General features: G+C 48.7%; 1 protein-coding gene across 1 annotated transcript; it reads left to right on the top strand.

The window, feature by feature from the left end:
- Positions 1-2,298: 2,298 nt before the first annotated feature.
- On the top strand, positions 2,299-24,899 carry LOC115657346 (vitamin K-dependent protein C-like). The gene is made up of 9 exons (XM_030575054.1): positions 2,299-2,325; positions 6,601-6,687; positions 9,137-9,297; positions 10,835-10,859; positions 11,467-11,577; positions 12,347-12,490; positions 19,743-19,852; positions 20,883-21,000; positions 24,316-24,899. The coding sequence occupies exons 2-9, from the start codon at positions 6,603-6,605 to the stop codon at positions 24,882-24,884; spliced, it is 1,323 nt and encodes a 440-aa protein (XP_030430914.1). The 5' UTR covers positions 2,299-2,325; positions 6,601-6,602; the 3' UTR covers positions 24,885-24,899.
- Positions 24,900-25,409: the final 510 nt, after the last annotated feature.

Below are 25,409 nucleotides of genomic sequence, written 5' to 3'. Positions count from 1 at the left end.
GTGGTCTGCTTTCGCTGTTGCTCCTTCCCTGGAATATTTACAACTTCTAGCCTCCGTTCCCCCCAGTGTACCAGCTCAAACCACCCTCCTCCCAGGGAGTGACTGCAGACTATGTCTCTGCAGTCCTTTCCTAGTGCCAGCTTCCTAGCTTTATAAACTCAGCCCAACTCCTCTTTCAGCTCAACATCATCTGTCCGTTAGGCCATAGCACACGCTGGCAATTCCTCCAGGTGCAGCATATAGGCTAATTGGCCTAATTTACTCTTTCAGGCCTTGTGTGGCATGGGCACTTCATCACAATGGGGGAAAAGACACAGCAGGGAACCTATATTGGCTGACTCAGGACATACTGCACAACCCAGCATTTTCCTCAAGTGGAAGGAAGAGGGAGAAGAGTGGTTTGTCAGGGGAGTCTGGTGGTAGTTCTTAACAGTGGGTCCATACAATGCATGACCAGTCTTGTGAGGGGAGGAGTCAGGTTGGAGTGGATAGCTAAGTGTTGGCGGTGTGGCTATTAGTCTTTTACTTCTGTGCATTTGTTAATATCTATGAGAAGCTACAGCCTTGGACAGGTGTTTTGTAGAACAAATGTTCATGAATCAACTGAGTGCTAGGCTGGGACTGGAGTGTCATATGACCAATTTACTCCCTGCACAGCATCTAAATGCTCCTCTCCTGGCAAGAACGTGAGTGCAAGGATCAAGCCATGACAAGCTGGAGTTCTCAGCCACAAGCAAATGAACAATTTCTGCCTTGCCTCCTTACTAGGTACATTCACTGAAGGGGCAGCCGTAGAATCCTGTGGACCTATTGCTCTGCTCCCATATGTGCTGTACCAGCACTTGGCTTGTAAAAGTAACCTGTGAGGGGAAAGGTGTTTGTGCCTTTTGCTTGATCATGGGTAAAGAAGCCCTGAGGGTCGTGGGGTTTGTTGTACTTTGCAAATTCAGGTCTTGTTTATGAGTACTGGACTGGGACTCAGGAGAGCTGGGTTCTATTCTTGCTTTGCCTCTGGCCTGTTGGCTGACTTTAGGCAATCACTTTGCCTCAGTTTCCCCATCTGTAACGTGGGGATAATATTGACATCTCTTGCAAAACACTTTGAGATATGCTGATGGGAAGTGCTAAATAAGAATGAGCCATTATTATTATTACCCTGTATCTCCTAAGAATAGATGACTAGAACACAGGATACCAAGAAGAATCATGCAAGTGAAACCTGATTAATTGAGGGGGAAAGAGATTCTTAGACTGTTGAACATATTTTTAATTAACTCAAGTACCTGAGAAACACTGGACAGAAAAGATGTCTTTGGTAAAGATTCAGCACCCTCCCCCTCCTGTGAAGGACTGAGTGAGCTCTTGAGCCACATTCTGAGAGCTCTCAGGAGTCCTCCAGAAAAGCCAGGGAACGCCAGACTGGATATTCTCAGTGCAAAAGCACAGAAAGAAAAGGAAGTGTAAAGGAAAATAAACATTTCAGCTCTCATTATCAAACAGAAAGAAGCAACAGAGCCCAAACTCAGCATTTGCCTTTGCAGATCAGCTTTGTGAGGGGATGGCTTTGAACTAAGAAATCTTATGATCCATAATCCTTTTCACTTGACAGGATTGTTTTCCTCTGTGATGTCTATTTCTAATGCCTTTATCGATTTGTATTATCCTCAGAATGTGATCTCTCCCTACAGTGTTATTTAATTTTTGCTGTAGATCCTCTTTCCTCTCATCCTCGGAGTTAAAACTTTAACCATCCTTCTGACCAAGAGGGACCAGAAAGTAGTCCCTTAGGAGTCCCTGTATCATTTCTTATGACTCAAGCCCAGGGCTGTCCCTAAAACTTTGGGTGCCCTAAGCAGCCCCGCCCCCGGGTCTGGGAGGCAGGAGCTGTCAGGGGACACTTTTGGGGGCCCCACAGGGATTAGCGGGGGCTAGGAGCAGCCTGCTCCGTTTCCCTCGCCCTGGCCCCAGCCGTGTTGCTCAGGGGAGGGGACTTGGGAGAAGGGATCCTCCACACACTCACTGGCAGCGGTGGGAAGCGGAGCAGCCCGGCCCCAGTCCGCTCTACTCCGCCAGCTCCCAGCCGCGGCGCTCCGCTTCCTGCTGCCAGTGACCCCCGGGGGTAGTCCTGTCCCCAACCCGAGCGACATGGCTGGGGCAAGGGAAGCAGAACTGGTGGGGCCGCGTTGCTCCACCTCCCCCCACCGGTGAGTGCTGGGGCCGAGCCTTTCCCCGCACTCACCAGCGGCGGGAAGCGGAGCGCCGCAGCGGGGAACTGGCGGAGTGGAGCGGGCTGGGGCCAGGTTGCTGCGCTTCCTGCCGCTGCCAGTGAGTGTGGGGTCGCGGGGGGAAGAGGTGGAATGAGGACGGGCCGGCCGGGGTCAGAGCAGGGGGGAAGGGTAAGAGGCAGGGTGGAGGGAGCTGTCCTGGGCCCCACACCTCGTAGGGACGGCCCTGCCCCTTGCAGTGGGTGCAGCCTGCGGGCGTGGGGGGGGGAGCGGTCGAAGGCTAGGGCTGGTTGACGGGGCTGGTGCTGCCGTGTATGCAGCACACGCAGCTGCCTAGGGCACCATGAAATTTGGGGCAATTTGGTGCCCCAAATTTCATGGTGCCCTACACAGCTGCGGATGCCTAAGGACGGCCCTGCTCAAGCCATTCTCTGTCTGGCCCTTGGGTTTGAGCAGTGTTGCCAACTCATCAGGATTTTATCGCGAATCGTGAAATATTTGGTGTTTTTTTCTTAAATCTCCAGCTCCTGGGGTCATGTGATTACCAGTCAAATGCAGGTTTCCTACAGAGTAACACAGAGCACTGTCTATAGGCAATTAGTCCAGCCCCCTGTAATATATTACTGTTTGCTGAGTGGACAAACCTGATACAGTAGTTAAAGTAATACAGTAGTATCATTTATAAGCCCGTTTTCATTTGCTCTTAACTTTCTGGACATTCCACCACCCCAAATCCTCCATGTTTAGTGTCAGCTGAAAGTTTTTGTTTTTTAAATGGAAGCTTTGAAGAAAAACTTTGCTGGGACAGTTGAAAAAAATAACTTTTTCAACTTTTAACTGCCACAATGTTTTTCACACAACTCCAAAAATGGCTGACCCTTGAACTGTGAACCTTGGCATGCAAAGAGTGTTTGTTCTGGAGACTGCCCATGACCAGGTTCAGAAAAAGTGGGTGAATAAGAGTTATAAGTCACTGAAAAATCACTTCTGAGCATATTCAGTGACCATCAAATGAATTTATTTTGGTGGGACCCAGTGGAGCCCCACCTCTTTCTGGCATGGCAATGACATGGTCTCTGATCACAGAGCCAGTAGGATGGGCTGCTGTGCGGACAATTAGCATGGACAGTCCCACTCAGTACACTGCAGACCCCTAGAAAAGCTGCCTTAAGGTGACCTGCAAAGGGTGGGGATGGGGGAATTGATTTGTGTCCTCCTTTGGGTTGCTGGGATTCACCATACTCCTGGTTTGGCTGGTGTTAGTTTCACAAGGTCTGCAGCTGTAATGGGCTCCTGCAATCCAAACTGCACCTGACTTTCTAACGTAAAGCAGAAAAAAACTCTTACTATCCCTCCTTTCCCCTCCCTTCCCCCCAAAATAAAACCAACCAACCAAAACCCTCCAGGTCTCCAAAAAACAAACCCTTTCAGGTCACCTTTATGTATTAGAAAGAAGAAAAAAGTGCAAGCAACTCCTACTTATTAATCCACGTCGCCACTAAAATTGGCTTCCAGCTGCACCATGTGATTAAAACTCAGTTACTTTGCATCATTCCCGCACTTTCAAAGGAGACTATGGTGGTTGTGCACCCAGCTCCCACTGAAGTTAAGTGAGATTTGGGCCTCTAACCTTCTTTGAAAAATCCCACCCGAAGTGTTCCCCCCACTTCCCAGGTCATGCTTTACATGGCTTTTAAGCAGGCTGTCTTCCGGCTTTGTCTATCAATGGACAGGATACAGTCAAAATTCAAACAGCAGAAATACTGACTTTAACATCATAAACCCAGATACCAAAAAGATGGTCAGTTGGAGAGGTGTCCACACTAAATAAGTTGTGTTAAAATAAAAAAGGGCTATTTTCCAACTATCAGATTAATTAAATGCAAAACCAAAAAGCCCATCAGTCATGCAATAATACATGTAGTTTATGCAGCTGGCATGTATTTTTGTAAGATAGTACAGCTACCTTGATCTTACCATGCTTCTCTCTTCCAACAGAGACGCACCTAACCTCTGGGTAATGTAGTCCAACAGGTACTTGATATACTGTTATTTTTTGTTTATATTATTGCACTTAGAAGCACCAGTCGTGGATCAGAACCCATTGTGCCAGATGCTGCACAAATGAACAAAAAGACAGTCAAGTATTAGAACTTTCACTACAAGGAGGGCCCAAAATGTTTTCAATGCTGATCCAGCACCCATTGAATTAATCAGTATTTCCACTGACTTCAAGGGAGTCAGATCAAGCAATTGCACGTGTTACTGTATCCCATTAGGGACAGCAGAAATTTTGAAAAATCAGGGAATGCAAAGGTTACAGTTCCAGCCCCGCAGGCTTAACTCAGCCCCTTGCTGGGTATGTGTTGTCCCTGTTGGTTTTGGACAGCTATTGTTGATGTTAAATGTATCCCATAAAATGGAAATTACTACCAAACAGTGTAGGCTTCCTTTACTGCCTCTAATGGTACTAACCATCCTGGCTAACTTAGCACCTTCTTTCTTGAGTCCTGTGCTGACTAGACTTGCCACCTAACCAGGTTTTCCCAGGGTTGTCCCTTTTTGGAGGTAGCTGTCCCAGGCAATTTGTAAGGGTGGTCAGTACACACTGCCACCTCTCCAGTGTTATCGGTTCAGGTCATCCCAGATGTCCCAGGTTTCTGCATCTCAGAGGTCGCACCCTGGTTTTAGGTAGAGAAGGGCTCAGCTGAAAACTTTGGCCCCCTATTCTGCAGTCAGATCTACACAAATGGACCCTTAAACCTGCCTGGAGTTCCAGTGAAGTCAGGGTAGCTCTTCCCAGGTGCAAGAGCCTTCTGCATGGATCCAATTGCAGGGCCAGGGCCTTTGTATCCTGATCTGAATCACCCCAAATGCCAGGAGGATGTTTGGAGTTGGGATTTGGGGTCAGACCCACCCACTCTGATTTTAGGAATTCCTCCATCCCTTCTTAAGTCAGCAGAGTATGCTTTCCCTTTGGTGATCCAGGGGACTGGAAGCTCCTCCCCCACTGTAGCCATCAGCCCCTTTCTCCCAACTTTTGAACCACAGCTGAACACGGACCATTTTCAGAGGGTTGTATTATTACGGCTACTGGTGCGACCACATTTGAAATAGTTTCGCTTTCCTTTTTTCATTCTTAGGATCTCTCCACTGTTTTATAATACAGATTTTATTGAAATGATAAAATAGGACAGTGGGACAAACATGTAGAGTTACATGCAATTTTCGGGGTTCCAGAGAGAAGATCAATCTCTCAAATTACCCAACCTAAATCAGAATAAAAATTAACATTTTTGGTCCTCCTGAAAGGAGGACATTTAAAAAAAAACGGGGGTGAAGAGTGTATTATTGTGGTTCTGATTTTGTGTGTGCATTTTGTAACATATTTATTATGGAATTATAGCAAAGATCTTCCTCCTAATCACATCAGTGAGGGTGAAGTGGGGAGAATGACGTGTTATTTAATCACAGAATGGGAGTTCCTAGCGGGTGGTGCTGGCATGGGAATCTATGCATTCAGAGCCCTTCCTCCCAGGATGGCAAAAGCGCATGTTATGGCACTTTAGTGACCCCATGTGGCTGTAAAGAGTCGGCGCTAGCCTCCTCAGCTCAAAAGGAAGTGGGAGAATACTAACGCACTTGCCTCCATGTAGAATAATACTGGGAATGGGACCCACCCAGCGTGGAGAAGGCAGTGGATCCTTATCTGCAGGTTTTAGCATTCACCAAGAAGGTTTCTCAGTTCTGCCATAGTTGCATTTACCACCATCAGCTTCGAGTGGATCTTACCTGTCAGTGGCAAAAAATAAAGCAACAGGAAGCCAGGGCACGAACAGCTCAGACCCCAGAGGGGCCGTTTTACTCGTGCTCCTTGGAGCAGGGAATTGTCCCAGGAGCTGTCCCTGTTTGTTGACTGACTGAAAGTAAGGCCCGTGTGGGATGAGTAAATATTTGAAGTTAGGGATTAACTAGCCTCCACCAGTGCTCATGGCAGAAGAGTAGAGAGCTGTGATTCAAACTTGTCGGTCAGTAAGTGCTTCCAAAGTATTATACCCTGTTCGATTTAGAAGGGAGGCTTGTTTGGCAAATCCTGAATCTGGGGAGGGAAGAGGAGAGAGAGCACTTATGTGGGGAGGCTGACGATGGAACAAAGGGAACTAGCGGAACCGTTAGGATGGACTTTAAGGATCCACTGCTTTTGGTTTGCACTCCAGCTGAGGAGCAAGTCAGCCTTTCAGATGGGCTCCGGCAGCCTGGAAACCAAAGGAGGGAACAGTCTGACCTGCTGCCTAGCTAGAAATTCCTCCATCTCGGGGAGTGCATTGGGCCCCGCCGGGATATGCGCTTTCATTCCTCCCTTTTAATCCCTTAGGTATGCCATTCTGCTCTATGTGGAGGCTCTGTACGCTTTGGGTGTTGGTGGCTGCCTGCTCTGTGCACCGTGGACATGGGGCTTCAGGTAAGTTCCACTCTGAGTTTCTCCCTGTGCTAGTCTCCTTTGGTGCTATCCTGGTGCAGCTACCACTGTGGTATCCATGGGGAGAGCACTGTTGCAGACAGGCCACTGCATTGCTGCCATCATGTCTAATCCTGCCCAGAGCGGGCTGAGATGACGTGGCAGTTAAAACCCCGAGTCTGGCATATGCTGCTCTCCCCACCACTGGCTGTGGTGGAAGTACCCCAGGGACAGTGCAGCAGCCCAGTGATTGGTAATGCTGACAGAACAGCTATCCTAGTGCAAGGAGCCCTCACACGGTCAGATAAGGCTCATCCTGATGATAAAGGTAATGTCCTTCTGTGAGGGAATCCTGTTGGATTTCAGCCAGAGCCCTACTTCAGGCTCTGCCCAACCAGAAACCTAACACTTCACACAGAGAGGACACCCCATGTAGAGAAACCAGTGTATGGCCCACAGAAAGCCATGTGAGAACATGGAGGAGTCATGCCTGCTGCCTCTGTAATACAGGTATAGGGTATGTCTACACAGCAACTAAATATGCATGACGGGCCCAGGCCAACTGATTGGGGTTCATGGGTTTGGGCTGCAGGGCTGTTTCATTGCTCCAGGACCCTGTGAGGTGGGAGGGGGCTCCAGCCCAAGCCTGGAAGTCTAGACACCAATGAAACAGCCCTGCAGCCCAACCCCAGCGAGTCTGAATCAGCTGACCCAGTTGCTGGTTTTTCTCTGCTTTGTAGACATATCCATGTTGACCAGTGTGTCTTCACCTCCTAGCAAGTTATTAAGCACAGCCCCACTCCTTCCCCATGCACTATGCAAGACGCACCCACCCAGCAATACATGGCTGCTCAGACCCTACTGGGAAGCCCCATAGCAATCAAACCACTACCTCCACTGCATCTCTCAGACTCCTGCAAAAGAAAGTGCTAAGGTCCCTTTTCTGTTCTATCACACAGATGTACAAGCCTACCACCCATCTGCCTGCTTAACTTCCCAGGCCTCTCTCTTACCCAGCTTTCTGCTCATGTCCCCCACATGCCTTGTGACCCTGACTGTCTGAGAGGAGGTGGGAGGGATGGCTTGGCCTCATGGTCCAGTAGTATTTCCTGTCTCTGAAGCCAGGCTTAAATCACTCCTATCTCAGCTTCTTACTAGAGAAACAAGGCTGGGGGAGGTAATATCTGTTATTGGACCTTTGGTTGGTGAGGGAGAGAAGCTTTCGAGCTACACAGAGCTCTTCTTCATGCTTTTGTCTTCAGGACCCGAAGAAGAGTTCTGTGTAGCTCGAAAGTGTGTCTCTTTCACCATCAGAAGTTGGTCCAATAAAAGACATTAACTCACCTGCCTTGTCTTTCTAATATCCTGAGACTAGCACAGTGACCACAACATTCAGTCAGCTTCTTACTGTGAGGCAAATACAAAAAAGAATTGTTTAGTTCAAACAAGCAAGCAAGCAGACTGCAACACAACATCAAATAGGAATAGTCCCCAGGCCTCTTGCCTCCTGGAGACCCTCCAGCCAAAGGAAGCTGCACTTCTTGCAATATGCTCCAGGCCACCAGAGTCAGTTGGACAGTGCTTCGGCATGGCGTCTGCAATGGGTGGGTGCAGCCCTGCACCTCATGGCACATTCGCAGCAATTTGTGCAGGAGTGAACTCTCTTGAAACATCCACTGGAACAAGCTAAACCTGTGAACTGGTGAAAATGGAGGGGTACCAGCCCCAAGGAGCTGTGCCAGGCATTATGGGAAAGGTGCAAGAGGCTGAAGGCCCTGCAATACTTGTAAGGCAGTACTGTGCATTGACATGGGGCAGAACTTGAAGTCTTTAAACCACAAGTTGAGGACTTTAATAGCTCAGACATAGGTCAGGTCAGGGATTTGTTACAGGAGTGGGTGGGTGAGATTCTGTGGCCTGTGTTGTGCAGGAGGTCGGACTAGAAGATCATAATGACTTTAAAGTCTATGAGTCTATGAGAATTATACCCAAAACAGACTAATTAGCGTGACTGCACAGCAATTGCTAATTTCACCATGCAATCCCAGCGGTTCCATTACCAATTATTCAGTTATCTAATGGAAATGCAGCCTCTGTCTCAAACCCAAACACACCATGGGCCTGTCCTTCAGTCTGTTCTTGAATATTTCTAGCCCAGCCATCTTCCCACTGCCCATCTGAACATGTTCTCTGAGAAGTACCAAACCAGGGCCAATGTTCTCAGGAAAGTCACGGATTCTATGTCTCTCTCTGTTTTTTTGGGTGTCCAGCTTCAGACCTTCTGTGCCTGACTTTTAGAGGTGCTTCTGTGGTCTTGGGCACCTCTAAAAATCAGGCAGAAGGTACCTTAAGCTGGAGATAATAAATAAGTGAATATCTCTGAAAGGGGCTGCAAACCAAGATTCGGTGCCATGCATGAGCCCCATGTTGGTTCTCTTCTCTCGGCTTCAAGTATTTTACAGCAGCAAAGATGCAAACCAAATCCTGAAAATCCAGAAGCGGGCAAACTCTTTTCTGGAGGAGCTCAAGCCAGGCTCTGTGGAGCGAGAATGTAATGAGGAACAGTGTGACTTGGAGGAGGCCCATGAGATATTTGAAACCAGGGAAGCAACTGTAAGTCGTTCCCCTAAAGCTGGACATGAGAATGAATTAACCAGTGAAATGTTGATTTTGGGAATGTATTCACGTCAGGAGCATAATGAGAGCTTTCCTTAAATATCCCTCCTCTCTCTTAGGGCCAGAGCCCCTGCTTGTGTGAATGTGCAGCACTCTGCTGATGTCAATGGAGCTGTGTAGATTTACACTAGCGGATGATATGGCCCTTAGTCTCTATTCCTCGCAGTTCTGGTTGTCAGAACCAAAGCTAGCCCTGTCTCTCCTGTGTGTGCTGGTGGGTCTCCCTGGCCACTGTAGCCTTTTCCTGTCTGCCTCCTGCCCCAGCTCTCCCACAGCCAGCCTGTCCTAAAACCATCTTCCGCTCCCCTGCCAGCCCGAGTCTCGGAGCCACTTTGCCCCTTCTTGACTCCCTCCACTGGCTTCTTGTCTATCACCACAGCACATTCAGGGTCGTCCTCCTCCCCTAGGAGGCCTTTGGAAGCTTGCCTCACTGACATCTCGCTGTCACTTCCCTCTGAACTTTTCCTCTTTGCCCATTCCCAGATTTTACAGTCATCTGGCAGCCTCTGCCAGTGCCATCCCCTCTCTCCTCTTTCAAATCCCTCCTGACAGCCCCCTTTTATTTAAATCACTTTCTCCTTCCGTGTGCTCCTCCTTCCTGCACTATTCACCTCATCCAGGGTTCAGCGTATTGTCTTTCTACTATGGCAAGCTCTCTGGGGCAGAGACTGCCTCTGGCCATGTGCATGCCTGGCAGTGAGCACAGTGAGGCCCACATCTCAGTGTCCTGGTGAGCTTTATTGGCAATAACACAAGGGAGACTGTATGGTAACAACATGTGGCTATTAACAAAGTGGGTGGGATTCAAGCCAATCACCTAGAAGAAAAGGCTTCACTGTCCTCTGTCTTTTTGCCTGGCTGGGCACTGCTTGTAGTTGTACACCAGAAATACAGGGGACTTACCCAGTCAGCAGTTGCCGTCTGACAGAAAGCAGCTGATGCAGATTGATGGGAGGTAAGGGGCACAGCTGGGCCCATCTCTGTGGCAGCTGGGTCCTCCCAGACCCACCAGGATCAACCTCTCTGGATCAGCAGAATCAAATATACATTCAGGACCAGCCAGTACCAATGTCCCTGAGCTCTCAGCAGTATGTAAGATGTATGTGCTGTGATGGGGGGTTGACTGCAGGCCGCTGCAGGGGAGGTGCAGGGAGGGGGTCTGTGGAAAAGGCTGGTTGGGATTGGTGTGGTACAGTTTACTGGGCTGGCGAGTGGTTGGTGGCAGGTGGAGAGGTGTGATGAATGGAGGAGCGGGACCTGCACAAGGAAGGTGGTATGACCTGTGTTTGCAGCATCACATCCTAGCCTCCACCCAGCCAGGTAATTGAGTCTTATTACTGCTGTGTCAAAGGGGAGGATACTACAGCTATTAACTGGAGACCTGAACTCCGTTGCCCCAAGGCAAAGAGACAGTTAAAGTTCATTCATTTGAACAGTCTGCTTCAGCCCTAACCCTGTTTTTATTTCTCCACAGCTAAACTTTTGGACTAAGTATGTTGGTAAGTAAGGAAAAGTTTCTGATTCCACGCCCCCTCCCTTCCACAGTGGGTACCTCTGCATCCTTTCTGCGATGTACTATATATTAATACTCCCTACGTCATTCGTTCCAGCTTTTACGCATCAAAGTCTGTGTTCTCATGTCACAGTGTGTTTCCTCGGCTACTACATGGACTGTAGGGGCAGATTCCAAACACCTCTATAACTGTTTCCATATCCTCTCCTAGAGCCAAGTCACTGGTCAAAGTTGATGGGGGACCATTCCTAATCCCGGTGATTACTGTAAACCTCCCTAGTGCACACAAAGGATGAACTTCACCATTGCTCTCTAGTTCTAAGAAAACCAAGCCATGCCCCACTGCATTCAGTGCCTGCCTACCCTCTTTTCTGCCCCCAGCACACACGCCCTACAGCTGTAACTCAGAATCCATCACATTGTCCTTGTGCCTTGGAGAATCTCTAGAGCGACATATACAACAGGCAAAAAAAAAAGCACCATAAAGATATCGAGCTTGCAACTCCCAGTTGCCGAGCTGATGTGGGGTGGTTGAGACTGAAGAGGTCAGATGTAGGGTTCATGATCTGGGTTTCCCTGCATGTGTATTTCAGATGGAGATCAGTGTTTATCCAATCCTTGTTTCAATGGGACCTGTCTGGACAATATTGGACGATTTAACTGCATTTGCAACCAAGGCTGGGAGGGACGCCTGTGCCAACATGGTAACGCTGGCTTCAATCCACCATTTTAATATTAGAAATAAAACGGGGGGGAAGGGGCGGAAGTACCTCTGCCTGTATAGGAAAACCAACACTTATGTCATTGCAGAACTTGTCTGCTTCTGATGATGTTTTTCTCTATTTCATGGCCTGCCAATGGATTGTTTGTTGTTTTCTAAAATAACATAAAGCTGATCTGTAATCATGGGAGAGGTCTAAGTCTCTTGCCAATGAAAATATTTCTGTAAAACAGGGTCTGCCACAACTGCTAAAGCTGTCAGCAAAACAAGAAAGGATGGATTTTGTTTGCAAGATAGTGGAAAAAAAAAGCCCATCACAATCCAATGCAGAGATGAGCGAATTCTGGGCTGACCTCTTTTAAAAGAGCAGTTTTTCTTTCCCGGTGAACTGCTGACCAGTGTGTGCAGTAGATACATGCTCAATGGCAAGGAGCAGAATTATCAGATCTTCAGTCTACTACCTCCTGGCACACTCCTTGGTATCATGTCCTTGGCCTCTCCCTCAGCACTCCCAGTGGCCAGCCCCATTTTCAATCTGCCACTCAAACGCCACAAAGTCAGAAACAGAAGCTGGAATCCCAAATCCATCAACTGCTGTTCCTTCAAATCAAGGCATTGGACAATTCCCTCTCACAGTGCACCTATTCCAGTTTCAAAGGGGAACATCAAGTCCAGCTCAGACCTTAAGTTACCATCAGGTGATTCCTAGGCCTTCTAACCTTGCATCTCTTTTCCCCTCCTCTGTTTCCCAGAGGCTAACTACACCAACTGTTCCACTTACAATGGGGGATGTGAACATTTCTGCCATGAGGATCCGAAGCAGAGCCAGCACCGCTATTGCAGCTGTGCCTCAGGCTATCAGCTGATGGATGACCATTCCAAGTGCGAGCCCGTTGGTAAGAAGGAAGGGTGGAGTGGGAGGACACCCAAAATTCCAATTTTATACCGTGTTCTTCAAACAAGAGAATGGAGGATGCACTTCTTTTCTGAAATGTGAGAACCATATGCAACAGTTTCTAATAGTTCCAATGCATCTATTCCATGCAGAGTGATTTTCTGCTTGGGATTTTTCCACTTCTTTGAGTGATGGTCCCTGTTGTATTCCACCAAGGGTTATACACATGCACTATGTGTCCAGAGCCAAAGAGTTGGAAAGTAGTAGTGTCTGTTGGGCCACGCATGCACCCTTGCTCTGCCTCGTGGTTTCTTCAGAGGTGATAAAGGGCGGGATGTACCGTCCATGCTCTCAGTTCCTTCTCACCGCTACATGGTCCGAGTCAGAGCCTCTCCTGTTCTCTCATCGCTTGTGACGCACTTTCAAAAACACAGAGAAAAGACTGTTTTATACTTCTATATGCTTAGTATTCTTGTTGTTTTGCAGCAGATTAGTGATAGTTTTCAGGACTTTGGGATTCCGTTTTAAAGGTCTCTCACTTCCCCCTCACCCTCCCCAGCACCCAGACCTGATTATGCTGAAGATAACAGGGTTCAAGATCTGCGCCTCCTGCCCTCGCTCATTCTCAGTCAGTGACGAGCACCAATGCTGCCGTTACTGCTTGAGAGAAGCCCACATTGCATCCAGCTGCAGTGACTGCCTCTCCTTCCCAAACCGTATCTGGGAAGGCCGGGCTCTTCACCTCAAGAAGCACTTTGTGGAAGTACCATGAGGCCACAGTCAGATCCAGACTGGGGAACTCCCCCTGTACATCAGCCTGAGCAGTCGAGTAGCACACCTCCTACAGCAGAGATCCAGTCTGGTTCCGTTGGTACCAGTGTTATGACCCCATGCCGGGACCTAATCATGAGGCAATGAAGTATGTGCATAAGCCTGGCAGTAAATCTTCCTCGGGCCCAGGAAGGACACTGCCCCATCCACAAGTTCCAGCCACAGAAACCGGCATGTTCCAAATCTTACAAGAATGACAAGAAGTTGCACAGAAAGCTAGTCCTGTCCACTGAGCAGGGCCGGCTCCAGGCACCAGCTGAGCAAGCTCGTGCTTGGGGCAGCAGATTCTAAGGGGCGGCATTCCCTCGAATCCTTTTTTTTTTTTTTTGCTTTGCCTCTTCGGCCGCCCCGCAAGTTTTGTTCTTTTTTCTTTTTGGTTCGCTGCTCCGGCTGCCCTGTAGGGGGCGGCGGCATGGAGGAGGGGAGCATCCTACTGAGAGCAGGCTGCACCCTCCGTCTGCCCCAACTGGTGCCAGGTCTGTAGCAAGCCCAGCAGGGCAGCCCATATCCTTCCCTCCCCGCCGAGCGGCGCAGAGCCCTCCCAGCAGGTGGTGCGGCGGAAGCCCTGGCCGTCCCCTTCTCTCTCCTCCCCACTCCCCCTTCCCCTCACTGCCCGGGGCACGTCTGCAGCGCTGGGAGTCCCCCTGCACCCATGCTCCAGACACCCTGCACGGGTTTTTTTTTGCTCTGCCACTCTGGCTGCCCCACAGGTTTCCTTTTTTTTTTTTCTGCTTCGCCACTCCGGCCGCCCCTCAGGTGGTTTTTTTTTTTTATTCTCCTTGGGGTGGCAAAAAAGCCAGAGCCGGCCCTGTCACTGAGCCATGTACCCCTTCCAGATCGGCACCGCCAAAGTCAAAGGGACCTTCAGTTCAAAGGCAGTTCTGTTCTGGTTCCAGTTCTGACTGCGGAGCACATACTGTTGATGCCTGGGAAGCTTGAGTTGGCCCCTGAGCCTCATGAACTCTTAGCTTTGGAGGAGGTGACATCTCCACATCTTCAGGTTCAGTCGCCACCTAAGGGGGTGGGCTGTTCTACCTTGGACTTATCTCCTTCGGGCTGTGTTCCCGCCCACTTCCCTAGAGTTCCATGATTTGAACCAGGCTCTGACTTTTCGGCATCGGAGGACTTGGACGAAAGCGCATAGTCTGCCCCTCCCATACCAATGTTTCTGACAACTCAGTGGCAGTGTCCTTCCTATCCCCAGCAAAGAAGTCATTGGTACACCATTCCTTGGGCCCCTCCACAGCAACCATCAAATCTGCCTTGTTGGCCATACTGGGGGTCCCAGCCCCAGTACCTACCTTCGGAACCTTCCCACTCAGCTTGAAAGGAGTCTCCCATCTCACCTCTTCAACCATCACTGAGCAGGTGCTCAGAACTCCAATACTGGAGGAAGAGCCGCTTAGTCCAACTCCAACAGTACCACCAGAACCGGAGCAGTTCCCTTCCTCGTCCCTGGATGCCACAGTATCTTCAGCTCCCTCCTTGTCCCTAGACTATCACCAGTTCCAGGACCTGTTACATAAGATGGCTGAACACCTCTATATCCCAATGGAGGCAGTACAGGACAAAGAGCACCAGCTACTTGACATCTTGCATGCCTCGGTACTAACCAGAGTAACTGGCCATTCTGCCACCATCCCAGACTGTCTGGCACACTCCAAGCACTTGCACACCCACCCCCGAGGGGGCAAAGAAGAGGTACTATGTACCCACGAAGAGGTCGAGTTCTCTCACCTCCGACCCAATTCCCTCATCATACAGGTGGCAACAACACTCACACTCTACCCTGGCAGACAAAGAGGGCAAGTGACTGGATCTTCTGGATCACAATGTCTTCTACTCTGCCAGCCTTCAGTTTGGAATCTCAAATTACTTGGATCTATTCGCTAAATATTATTTCCTTACTGTGGCAAATTGGTGGATTTTGCAGACAAGCTTCCTCCAGGCTATCTTACAGGAGGGAAAACTGGTCATGAGGACAACACTTCAGGCTGCAGTGGATGCAGCAAACACTTCTTCACACACGATGGCTACGGGGATTGTCATATGAAGGGCATGGTGGCTACTTCATCAGATTTCCCAAGGGAAGTCCAGCACACCATGGAGGACCTCCCTTTCGATGAGTCTCATCTCTTCAATGAGAAGACTGACAATTCCCCTTTACTCCCTAAAGGATTCCAGAGCCACTCTACAATTGCTGGGTATCTACATACCAGCACCCAAGCGCAAGTTCTACCTCTTACCACCGACACAACGATTCAGAGCTTCTCAATCCTTCCATCAGTGGCCTAGTGAGCCTCCTCACAAATGACAGAAGATCCAACAGCCCCATCCTCTCAGTTCATCGTCATAGCCTTCAGCATCTCATTCTCAGTCTTTGCAGAACGGATATTTCTGAGTGCATCTGGTGATCCACCAACCACCTTGCCTTTTGCCTTACACCCAGCCCACCCCCTTTGGGGGGGGCATCTAGCACTCTTCTCACCAGCATGGATTTCGATAACAAGTGGGTCCTGGATGTCATTCAACATGGTTATACAACTGAGTTCATGACGCTGCCTCAACTCTTTGATCACTCTTATGACAGTATCCTCACCCTAGAAGTGGACTCCCTACTCCAAAGGGAGTGATAAAACCTGTTCCCGTGACCTATTAGGACACAAGGTTCTATTCCTTCTAGTTCCCAAGAAAAAGGGTGATCAGTGGAGACCAATCTTAGATCTCCGTCATCTCAACCACTTCATATTGCAAGCCAAAGTTTTGTATGGTCACCCTAGCAGCCATCATACCTTCGCTAGAAAAAAACGTGGTTTATGGCTCTCAATATGCAGGATGCTTACTTTCATGTAGATAGCCACCCTACCCACAAACATTTCTTGAGATTCACAGCAGGCCCTCAATGCTTCCAGTACAGGGTTCTACCATTCAGACTCATCACTGCTCCACAGGTTTTCACTGAAGTTTTCTCTGTGGTGGTGGCCCACCATCAGCATCAAGCGGTTGTTATGTTATCTTATCTCAAAAACTAACTGACAGCAGTGTGATCCAAAGGAGGGCTCGAGCCTTGACCTCCATATTGCTCACACGCCTCTCCTCCCTGTGGGTGAATGTAAACATAGAAAAACAGATTTTGGATCCTACACAGGCTCTAGAATTCACTGGAGCCTGCATCAATGCAGTCTCGACACATGCCTACCTACTGGAGGAAAGGTTCCAGACCCTACAAGAACTGATTACCAAGGTGGTCTCTGGTCCTTCTGTTCCATCCAGGACTTGCCTTTCCCTTCTTGGTGGCATGCATGTACATTACTGCCTTTGCTCATTTTCGCTTTCACTGCCTGCAGCTGTGGCTCCAGAAGGCCTGTATTCCCATGCACCATATCATGGACTTCCTACTGACAGTTCCACAAGGTTCTTTCCTGCCTCCAATGGTGGAAGGACCCTGGTCAGGTCTGCACCGGGATACCATTCCTCCTGTTCTCCCCAAGCACGACGATCATCATAGGCGCTTCACTCCTTGGATGGGGTGCCCACATGGTTGAGCACATGATACAGGGGACTTGGAGTGCTCGGGAATCCAGGATGCACATTAACATCCTGGAACTTTGGGCAAAACAGACAGCATGTTGCACATTTCTCCCATCCATTCACTCCCATCATGTTCTCATCATGTCAGACAACATCACTGCCCTGTACTACATCAAGAAACAAGAGGGCACGAGGTCGTCAGCACTCTGTGCAGAAGCTGTTCATCTTCAGGATTGCTGTGTTACACCCAAGACGCTGTTGTTGGCAGCATATCTTCCCAGGACTCAGAACGTAATTGCAGACTCTCTCAGCAAGAAATTCATGGCTGACCACGAATGGGAGCACCATGACACCATGGCCACAGACATTTTCAACTACTGGGGGACTCTGACCAGGGACCCCTTCACCTCCCACACCAACAGCAAATGCACCTGGGTGCCTGGGGGTGCCTCGGCACCCTTTACCAAGGTGATCCCCTAGTCATCCACTGGTTGGACCGGGTCAATTATACCTTTCCTTCCCTACTGCTCCTGCTGCATGTCCTACACAAGATCCGACAGGAGACAGCAACGGTCATTCTGATCACCTCATTCTGGCCTCACCAGTTTTGATTTCTTCTCCTTCTCCACATGTCAGCATGTCCCCCATTTCCACTGCCAGCTCTCCTGTGACTCCTTGCACAACATGGCAGCAGGATCTGTCATCCCAATCTGCAGACAGTTCACCTATGAGCTTGGTTTTTCTATGGGCATTTTCGCTAGAGTGAGAATGTTTGTCTGCAGTACAAGACATCCTCTCTTGTAGCAGAAAAGAGTCCATGAGGTGGTCCTATAGAGCCAAGTGGAAGCATTTCACCTCATGGGCCCAGCAGAGGGGTCTTTCCCCTGAGAATGCAGGCATCTCTCTTCTTCTGGACTACCTCCTGTCCCTGAAGGCGTCAGGACTCACTGTCAACTCCATCAAGGTGCATGTAGCCCAGGGGTGGCCAACCTGTGGCTATGGAGCCACATGTGGCTCTTCAGAAGTTAATATGCGGCTCCTTGTATAGGCACCGACTTTGGGCTGGAGCTACAGGCACCAACTTTCCAATGCGCTGGGGAGTGCTCACTGCTCAACCCCTGGCTCTGCCACAGGCTCTGCCCCCACTTCACCCCTTCCCGGCCCTTCCTCTGGGCCTGCAGTGCCCTTGCTCTCCCCCCCCCCCCGCCCTGAGTCTCTTGCATGCCACAGAACAGCTGATTGGGAAGTGTGGGGAGGGAGGGGGAAGCGCTGATTGTCAAGGCTGCCGGTGGGTGGGAGGCACTGGGAACGGGGTGAGGGAGCTCATGGGGGCTACTGACATATTACCATAGCTCTTTGGCAATATACATTGGTAAATTCTGGCTCCTTCTCAGGCTCAGGTTGGCCACCCCTGATGAAGCTGCTTTCGGTGCCCGCCACCCCCCTGTCTTTATCACCTCAGACAAAACCAAGTCTCCCCTTGACTACCAGGATTTGGAAGAGCCTCCTCCAGACTTATCCACCCGTTCATCCCATTGCTCCTTCAACCTTGTCCTCTGGGTGTTGAAGAAATCACCTTTTGAATCTATGGCTTCCTGCTCCCTGTTGCTCCTTTTCATGAAGGTTGCCCTTCTGGTAGCTATTACTTCCGCAAGAAGGGTAGCCGAACTGGGGGCCATGATGGACTTTCCCTGTATCACATTCCAGAAGGACAAGGTTTCCCTGCAGTTGCATCCCAAGTTTCTGCCAAAGGGTGTAACCTGCTTTCATCTCAACCATCCCATACACTTACCTACTTTCTTCCCAAAGCCTCACACCTCAGTGGAGGAATGACACCTTCGCTCCCTCGACAGCTGCAGAGCCCTGGCCTACTTGCAGTGGACAAGATCATTCAGGACATCCCCATGACCGTGTATCGCTCTAACAGAAGGGACTAAGGGCAAGCAATCTCCACTCTGAGGATCTCTAAGTGGGTTTTAGGGTGCATTACACTCTGCTATCAGTTATTGGGACTGTCTCCACCCCTTGGGGTATGAACCCATTCCACGAGAGTGCAAACATCGACTACGGCCACACTTCATGACGTACCACTTACAGATATATGCGGGGGAGGGGTGCGCCTGTGGAGTTTGGTATGTATCTTCTCTTCCCATTATGCCTTAGTGTGAGACTGTGACGGATGCCTCGTTCAGCATGGCTGTTCTCCATTCCACAGTTCCATCATCTTCCTCCACTGTCCTAACTAGGTACTGCTTGTTAATCACCCTCAGTGGAATACATAGAGACCATCACTCAAAGAAGAAGAGGAGGTTACTTACCTGTAACTGAAGGTTCTTCGAGATGTGTGGTCCCTATCTGTATTACAACCCCATCCACCTTCCCCGCTGCTGCAGATCTGTTCAATTTGTGGTGGAGAAGGAACTGAGGGCATGGTCAGTCCGTCTTGCCCTTTATCACCTCAGACAAAAACATAAAGTGGAGGAAGGGCACATGCATGGACTAATGGATACTACAGCTTTCAAAATCTTTGGCTCCAGACACATGGCGCATGTGTATAACCCTCGGTGGTACACAGATAGGGGCCACACATCTTGAAGAACCTCCAGTTACAGGTAAATAACCTTCTTTTATTGGAATTAGAAATCAATCATGTATCTCTGTGTTAGGAACTCCTCACATAGTCAAACTCCTCCACAGGATCAGGGAATTTCCCCCACAGTGAAACAAAATGAGGGAATGCAGAGAAGCCATTGTGAGCATCTCACAGAAATAAGGAGACAGGGTGAGGTTTTTTTGGAACAGTAGTGAGTTGGAGAATTTCTTGTTTAATAAGCTGACAGTGATTGTGTTGAATTGTCTGGATTTTGCTCTTTTTTATTTCTCGCTTGTAGTGGAGTTCCCCTGTGGAAGGGTGAAGGCAGATCGCATGGAGTTCAAATCAGGTATCCAAATTCGACTCATTGACGGGAAAATGGGAAGAAAAGGAGACAGTCCCTGGCAGGTGAGGAATAAATAATCTTTTGTGGTGGAGCTTTCAGTCTGTACCCAGAACTGTTTCATACGCACAGTAAAGCACTTAGGTCACAAATGATGGCACTATTGCAAGCTAAGCTTCTCCTTATTTTAGGCTTTCCAAGGTCAAATCAAAAGTTGGAGAGCTGAAGCGAATGTAACTTTTGTTGTATTTTATTAGCCTTACCACTCTTTGCCAAGGTATATTTGTTCTTGCTAACCATTCCAATGCAAGCAGCACCATGATGTACTTGCCTGTGGTGTCCCACCAAGCAGGGGATGGCTACGTCTTGAATGTATTGAATACCTCCTGCAGCACATTCTGGCTATTATAGTACTATCACGGTAGCATCTGAATGAAATCTTTGTCGGTTTCGGACAGTTTTGTTTTTATAAATGTAAAACAAGCCTTGCAAGGCATCGGTTGGCGCTACAGAGCATGCTTTAGTCTAACAGAACATACCAGACCTTTACAGAGCATGCTGGGGGCTCACAGAGGAAGGATCCACCATATGGACCCTACCAGGGCATTAGAGAAAGTGCTTTTCTGCCAGCCCAAGTCTCATGTAGACTAAGATCTCTTTACACCACTGTGGCAGCATAAAGGGCTCTTAGCATAAATGAGAATCAGCCCAAGATGTTTTACTCACTTCAGGCACATGGTGGTTGTTGGGCAAAACCATCTCTTGCTTGAGCTAAGAATCTCCAAAACTCAGAAGGACCAGAATGCTTCCAACTGCTGGTCTGCAGCATCTCCTGAGCAGTGAGCCCAGCCAGCGAGAAACATGAAAACTGATTTAGATGGAATGCTCGAAACCCAAACCTTCATTCCATGTGGACTGTAAATATCTTGTTAGGATGCTTCTGTCCACCAAGCGAGGAGCTTTGACCTCTGCTAATGTCACGTGCTCTGGTACTGAAGGTGCAGTGTAGATTGCCGCATGCAGAAGGAATATATCATATCCTACATGTCTGAGCTGGATCTTGTGGTGCCGTTCTTCTCTATTTCTTTGTTTCAGACCATGCTGCTAGATGGCAGGGGAAAGTTTATGTGCGGAGGTGTTCTCATCCATCCCTCCTGGGTTCTAACAGCAGCACACTGCGTTGAGAAGAAAGGGAGGTTCAAAGTTAAACTTGGTATGGAAAAAAGACCAGCTCCTGTGCTACCCTCTTATAGTATATTACATTCTAATTCAGGATCCCGAGACTTGTCCTTTCAGGAGACGGATGCCAGATTATAGAGGGAGCATATTATTCTGCATATAGAACTGGGTTGGCTAGGAAGCCCGTCGGATCTACCTGAGATTTAAAAAATACATTATTAAACTCATCTGATTTCATTTGAGCAGCTAAGAGCCTGACTATGAACTAAGTGGGCCCATACATTGTGAGCACTCCTGCGTATCTTGGAAGTGAAGTAAAGGGGAAGTAAAGTTCCCACACTCTGGAGCTTGGATTGTGTTTCTACTCCCAAACCTTGTGTGCTTGCACCCCAACAGCGGGGCAGTGGGTCTGCACTCAGTGCCCCAGGGCTAATGAGAATGTTGCTGCTTAGGAAGCATCTCTAGATTCCTAATCCCAAATCTAGAATAGGCCATGAGTACTAGACGTGCAGAGGAGTCTTAATCTATACCCAGTTGGCATGTATCCACTTTGCAAAACTACCCAACAGGCAGGGGCAACTCTAGGTACCAGCAAAGCAAGCAGCTGCTTGGGGCAGCCCATTTGCAGGGGTGGCAGCTAGCAGGGATAGAGCCTAGGAGCTGAGAACCAACAGGGGGCCCTGGAAGCTGTAGTTCCTTGGTTAGCTCCCTGCCTATAGAACCAGCCTTGGAGCAGGGAAAGAACTACATTTCCCAGCATTCCCTTGGCCACTACCAACAGGAAATGGGGGGAGGGAGTATGGTAGCTGAAACCTCATGCTGCAGCTTGCTGGAATGGAGAGCTCACTGCTAGAGTGGGTGGCACTGTGAATGGGGAACAACTATGCCCAAGGAGTAGAAGGCTTTGGCCCAGATATCCCCTTCAGAAGACATCCTCAGACTGGATTAGGGATACTGGTGTGACCTCACCTTGCAGCCCCCAAAGAAGGAATTGGGTGGACTAAATGGACAGTGCCCCTCTCTATCTGAAGCCTAGCAAGGGAGGTATGTGGATCGCACTAGAATTTAAAATGAAAAGTAAGGGAGGGGAGGCTCCACTGGACCTGGGCAGCTTTAGATACAGTACCAGGCACATAGAAGGATTTCCATTTCTGAGACAGGAAAGCAGAAATTGACTTTTCCTTTCCAGATTTATCCAATATTCAGAAAGAGAATCTAGCACCTGCCTTTCAGATTTGAACACCTCAAAATTCCGGAGTGCTCAAGCTCAATTTGGGCAGCTGTTACTTCATTTCTCCCAAATCAAATATACTGAGCCACTGTAATTTGCTGTAGAAAAAGTAGGATAAAATTGAGCAAGAAATGTTTCCCAGTGTTTTTTAGGACTGGAATTGCTATTTTCAACAGCCATTGCCTTTACTTTTATTTGTTTAAAAGGAAGACAGTGATACTGCATTGGCAAATTCCCCATAGAAACAAAGAGTGGAACAAAAGAATAATAAAGGTACCTCAACTTTTCCTCATTTATGGAGGACAGTCTTATAATATGCATCCAGATATCCTCCAATCCCATAAACTGAAAATTGTTCCACTTTACTGCAGTTCTGTAACCATATGAGAACCAGTCCTGTCTGTGTTCTGGGCACATCCAAAATTCTTGCTGAATGACCCGCCTTGGGAGCAGGTTACCAGTGATCCAGGGCTGGGACGGAAGTAGGGTGCAGGTGTGGGGAGAGAGATCCCAGGGCTGGGGCGTCAGGGAGTGCGGATGGAAGAGGCAGAGCTCAGGGCTGGAGTGGCAGGGGGTGTGTGGGTGGAGGAGCACTGGTTGGGGGGGGGATTGGTCCACCCAATTCCTTCTTTGGGGACTGCAAGGTGAGGTCACACCAGTATGGGGGGGAGCCCAGAGCTGGGGCAGCATGGGGTGTGGGGGGGGAAGAGCCCGTGGCAGGGGGTGCGGGTGGCGGGGGAGAGCCCAGGGCTGGGGCAGCAGGGAGTTGCTGGGGTGGAGCCCAGGGCTAGGGTGAGGGCAGGCAAAATTTGTTTTGCTTGGGGCAGCAAAAAAACTAGATCCGGCCCTATACATTGCCATAGCCAGCGCTGCTATCTCTGCACATATACGAATTATACGAAGCATGGGAAAATGTCCACCAAATTTGCCCCTGAATTACCAAATAAAAACCACCACAAGCATTGTTCCTTTCACATTCAAATAAAACCCCTCCGGAGGAGCATTTTCTACCTATCTATCTGACAGCAAAGGGATAATACAGCCTCTGCCTCAGCTGCTTAGTCAGTGAAAATGCTTTTTGTTAAGTATGGTACAGAAGCTACAGGTATGAAGTATCCCACTAAGGGAATCAATGGTGCCACTGCCCCGAAATCTGAGATGCCAGCATGGGCATTAATACCACTATGAGCATCTTTTCTGACCCACCACTGTGATCATGGCTTTGAGTGCCTTCACTGGCTCTCTTTTCTCCACTGCATCAGATGCATCTTCTTGTCCTTTCCTTTAAGGCTCTTCACAGTCTGGGCTCTCCCTGTTCATCTGCTGCTGTATCTCATGGTGTTCCCCCTAGCTGCCTCCACTCCGTGCCAGCAGTGCAAACCTCTACCCCCCAGTTTGCACACTTGTCTCATAAGCCCCTTCACTCTGTCTTCTGTGTAGCCCTTTAGGTATGGAACTGTCCTCCGGGAATTGTCCATAAAGTCACTACCCTGGGATGATGAAGTTTCATCACCAATGGGTGTGCAGCACAGTGACAATTGTAAAGTGTTAGGTGGTCATGGATTTCTTACAATACAGATCCCAGCTTCTAGGATGGACTAGTCCAGGAAGTCAGTCCCTAATGGCCTTTACGTCAGGGAGTTCAACCAATCAGCCACTAAACACACGTCAAAGAACTTGTACAAGCATATTGCTTTTGCTGGGTTGTCGGCATGTTCCCCCAAACTTTTATGCTGGGTCCCACGAAAGGACCATCCAAGAAATTATCTCCAGCTGTCCAATTCCCATTATAATATGGACACTCTCGAGCATCACTGAAGAGTTTCAGTGTCTTTCTTCTGTTGATATATTTATGCAGTTCTGCACGATGTGTGCACAATACATTATAGGCAAATCAAAAGATGATGTCCCTGCCCTGTAGAGCAAGGAGTGGGAGGCCCGTTAAGTATAACCCTGTTAAGATAGAACAGGGTAACTTGAGCCAACTCACATTTTAAGAAAACAAGGACAAATCTGAGTACTCAATGTATTTTAGTCCTAATGTGGTTTGATGCAGGGGGTGGGGCTGGAGCTCCAGGAGCCCAGTAATATCTCTCATCTTCCTCATTGCTCTTTCAGGGGAATACCACCGTCTGCGGAATGAGGAAACGGAGCAAACCATTGTGGTTGACAAGCTAGTGAGCCATGAAAACTACAGCAAGAAGACCTCCGATAATGACATAGCCTTGCTGCATCTGGCTCAGCCCATGATTTTCAACAAATTTGTGCTCCCTGTTTGTCTTCCCACCAAGCAACTGGCAGAGCAGGAGCTGATGGCGAATGGGAAGCAGATGGTGGTGACTGGCTGGGGGAGCAAAAGTGGCGACTCCTCAAATTACTCTGCTGTTCTGAGTTACATTGAAATTCCCATGGTCCCACAGAATGATTGTGCCCAAGCTATGAGGCATGACATCTCTGAGAACATGCTGTGTGCAGGTATTATTGGAGACAAGCAGGATGCCTGTGGTGGGGACAGTGGAGGCCCCATGATCACTAAGTTCAAGAATACTTGGTTCCTAGTGGGACTGGTGAGCTGGGGAGAAGGTTGTGGGAAACTGGAGAAGTTTGGAGTCTACACCAAAGTCAGCCAATACCTGGAGTGGATCCACCAGCAAATTAAAACAATGGACGTCTCATCTAAGGGCTGATTCTCATTAAGAGGAATTGGGACCACTGTGGCCATATGCTAGTGACAATACACAGTACAATCTGCTGTCATGTCTTCTGGTATTAAAGCTAGAGTATATAAACCAAGAATATGTTAACTGTGTGTACTCTTTTCCTTGCTATTTACCCCTTCTTAGGTAGTTATTCATCTGTAGGGGCACCAATTGTGACTTAGGGCCCCAGTGTGCTAGATATTATACAATTACGTGACAAAAAGATGGGACCTGACCCAAAGAACTTGCAATCCAAGTATGAGACAAAATATATGATGTTATGCACCAACCTGTAATTGACTTATCTAGTCGCCTGAGCTGTTTGGGGGCTGAGGTGCAAGTTGAACAGTCCGGATGAACATAACAGTAGTTCACATTAAAGCAGTATAAGACTAAGGTGTTGAAAGCAGCATAGGGAAATTGGGGAACTGACTCCTATTAGGTTGGGCACTTAATCCCCTTGGGTTAGTTTTGAAAATCCCTAAATGTTATGTTCCTAAAGTGTTTTCTTAA

Source organism: Gopherus evgoodei, chromosome 9, assembly GCF_007399415.2.
Source record: "Gopherus evgoodei ecotype Sinaloan lineage chromosome 9, rGopEvg1_v1.p, whole genome shotgun sequence".
Lineage (NCBI taxonomy): Eukaryota > Metazoa > Chordata > Testudines > Testudinidae > Gopherus > Gopherus evgoodei.
Note: the sequence above shows the minus strand (reverse complement) of the source record. Positions and strands in the feature narration are given on the sequence as shown.

Bases quoted from the DNA above. Each gene is read 5' to 3' on its own strand.
- LOC115657346 (XM_030575054.1), top strand. From the start codon at position 6,603: ATGCCATTCTGCTCTATGTGGAGGCTCTGTACGCTTTGGGTGTTGGTG. The intron at 6,688-9,136 runs GTAAGTTCCACT...CTCGGCTTCAAG, and splicing joins CCGTGGACATGGGGCTTCAG to TATTTTACAGCAGCAAAGAT. The intron at 9,298-10,834 runs GTAAGTCGTTCC...ATTTCTCCACAG, and splicing joins TTGAAACCAGGGAAGCAACT to CTAAACTTTTGGACTAAGTA.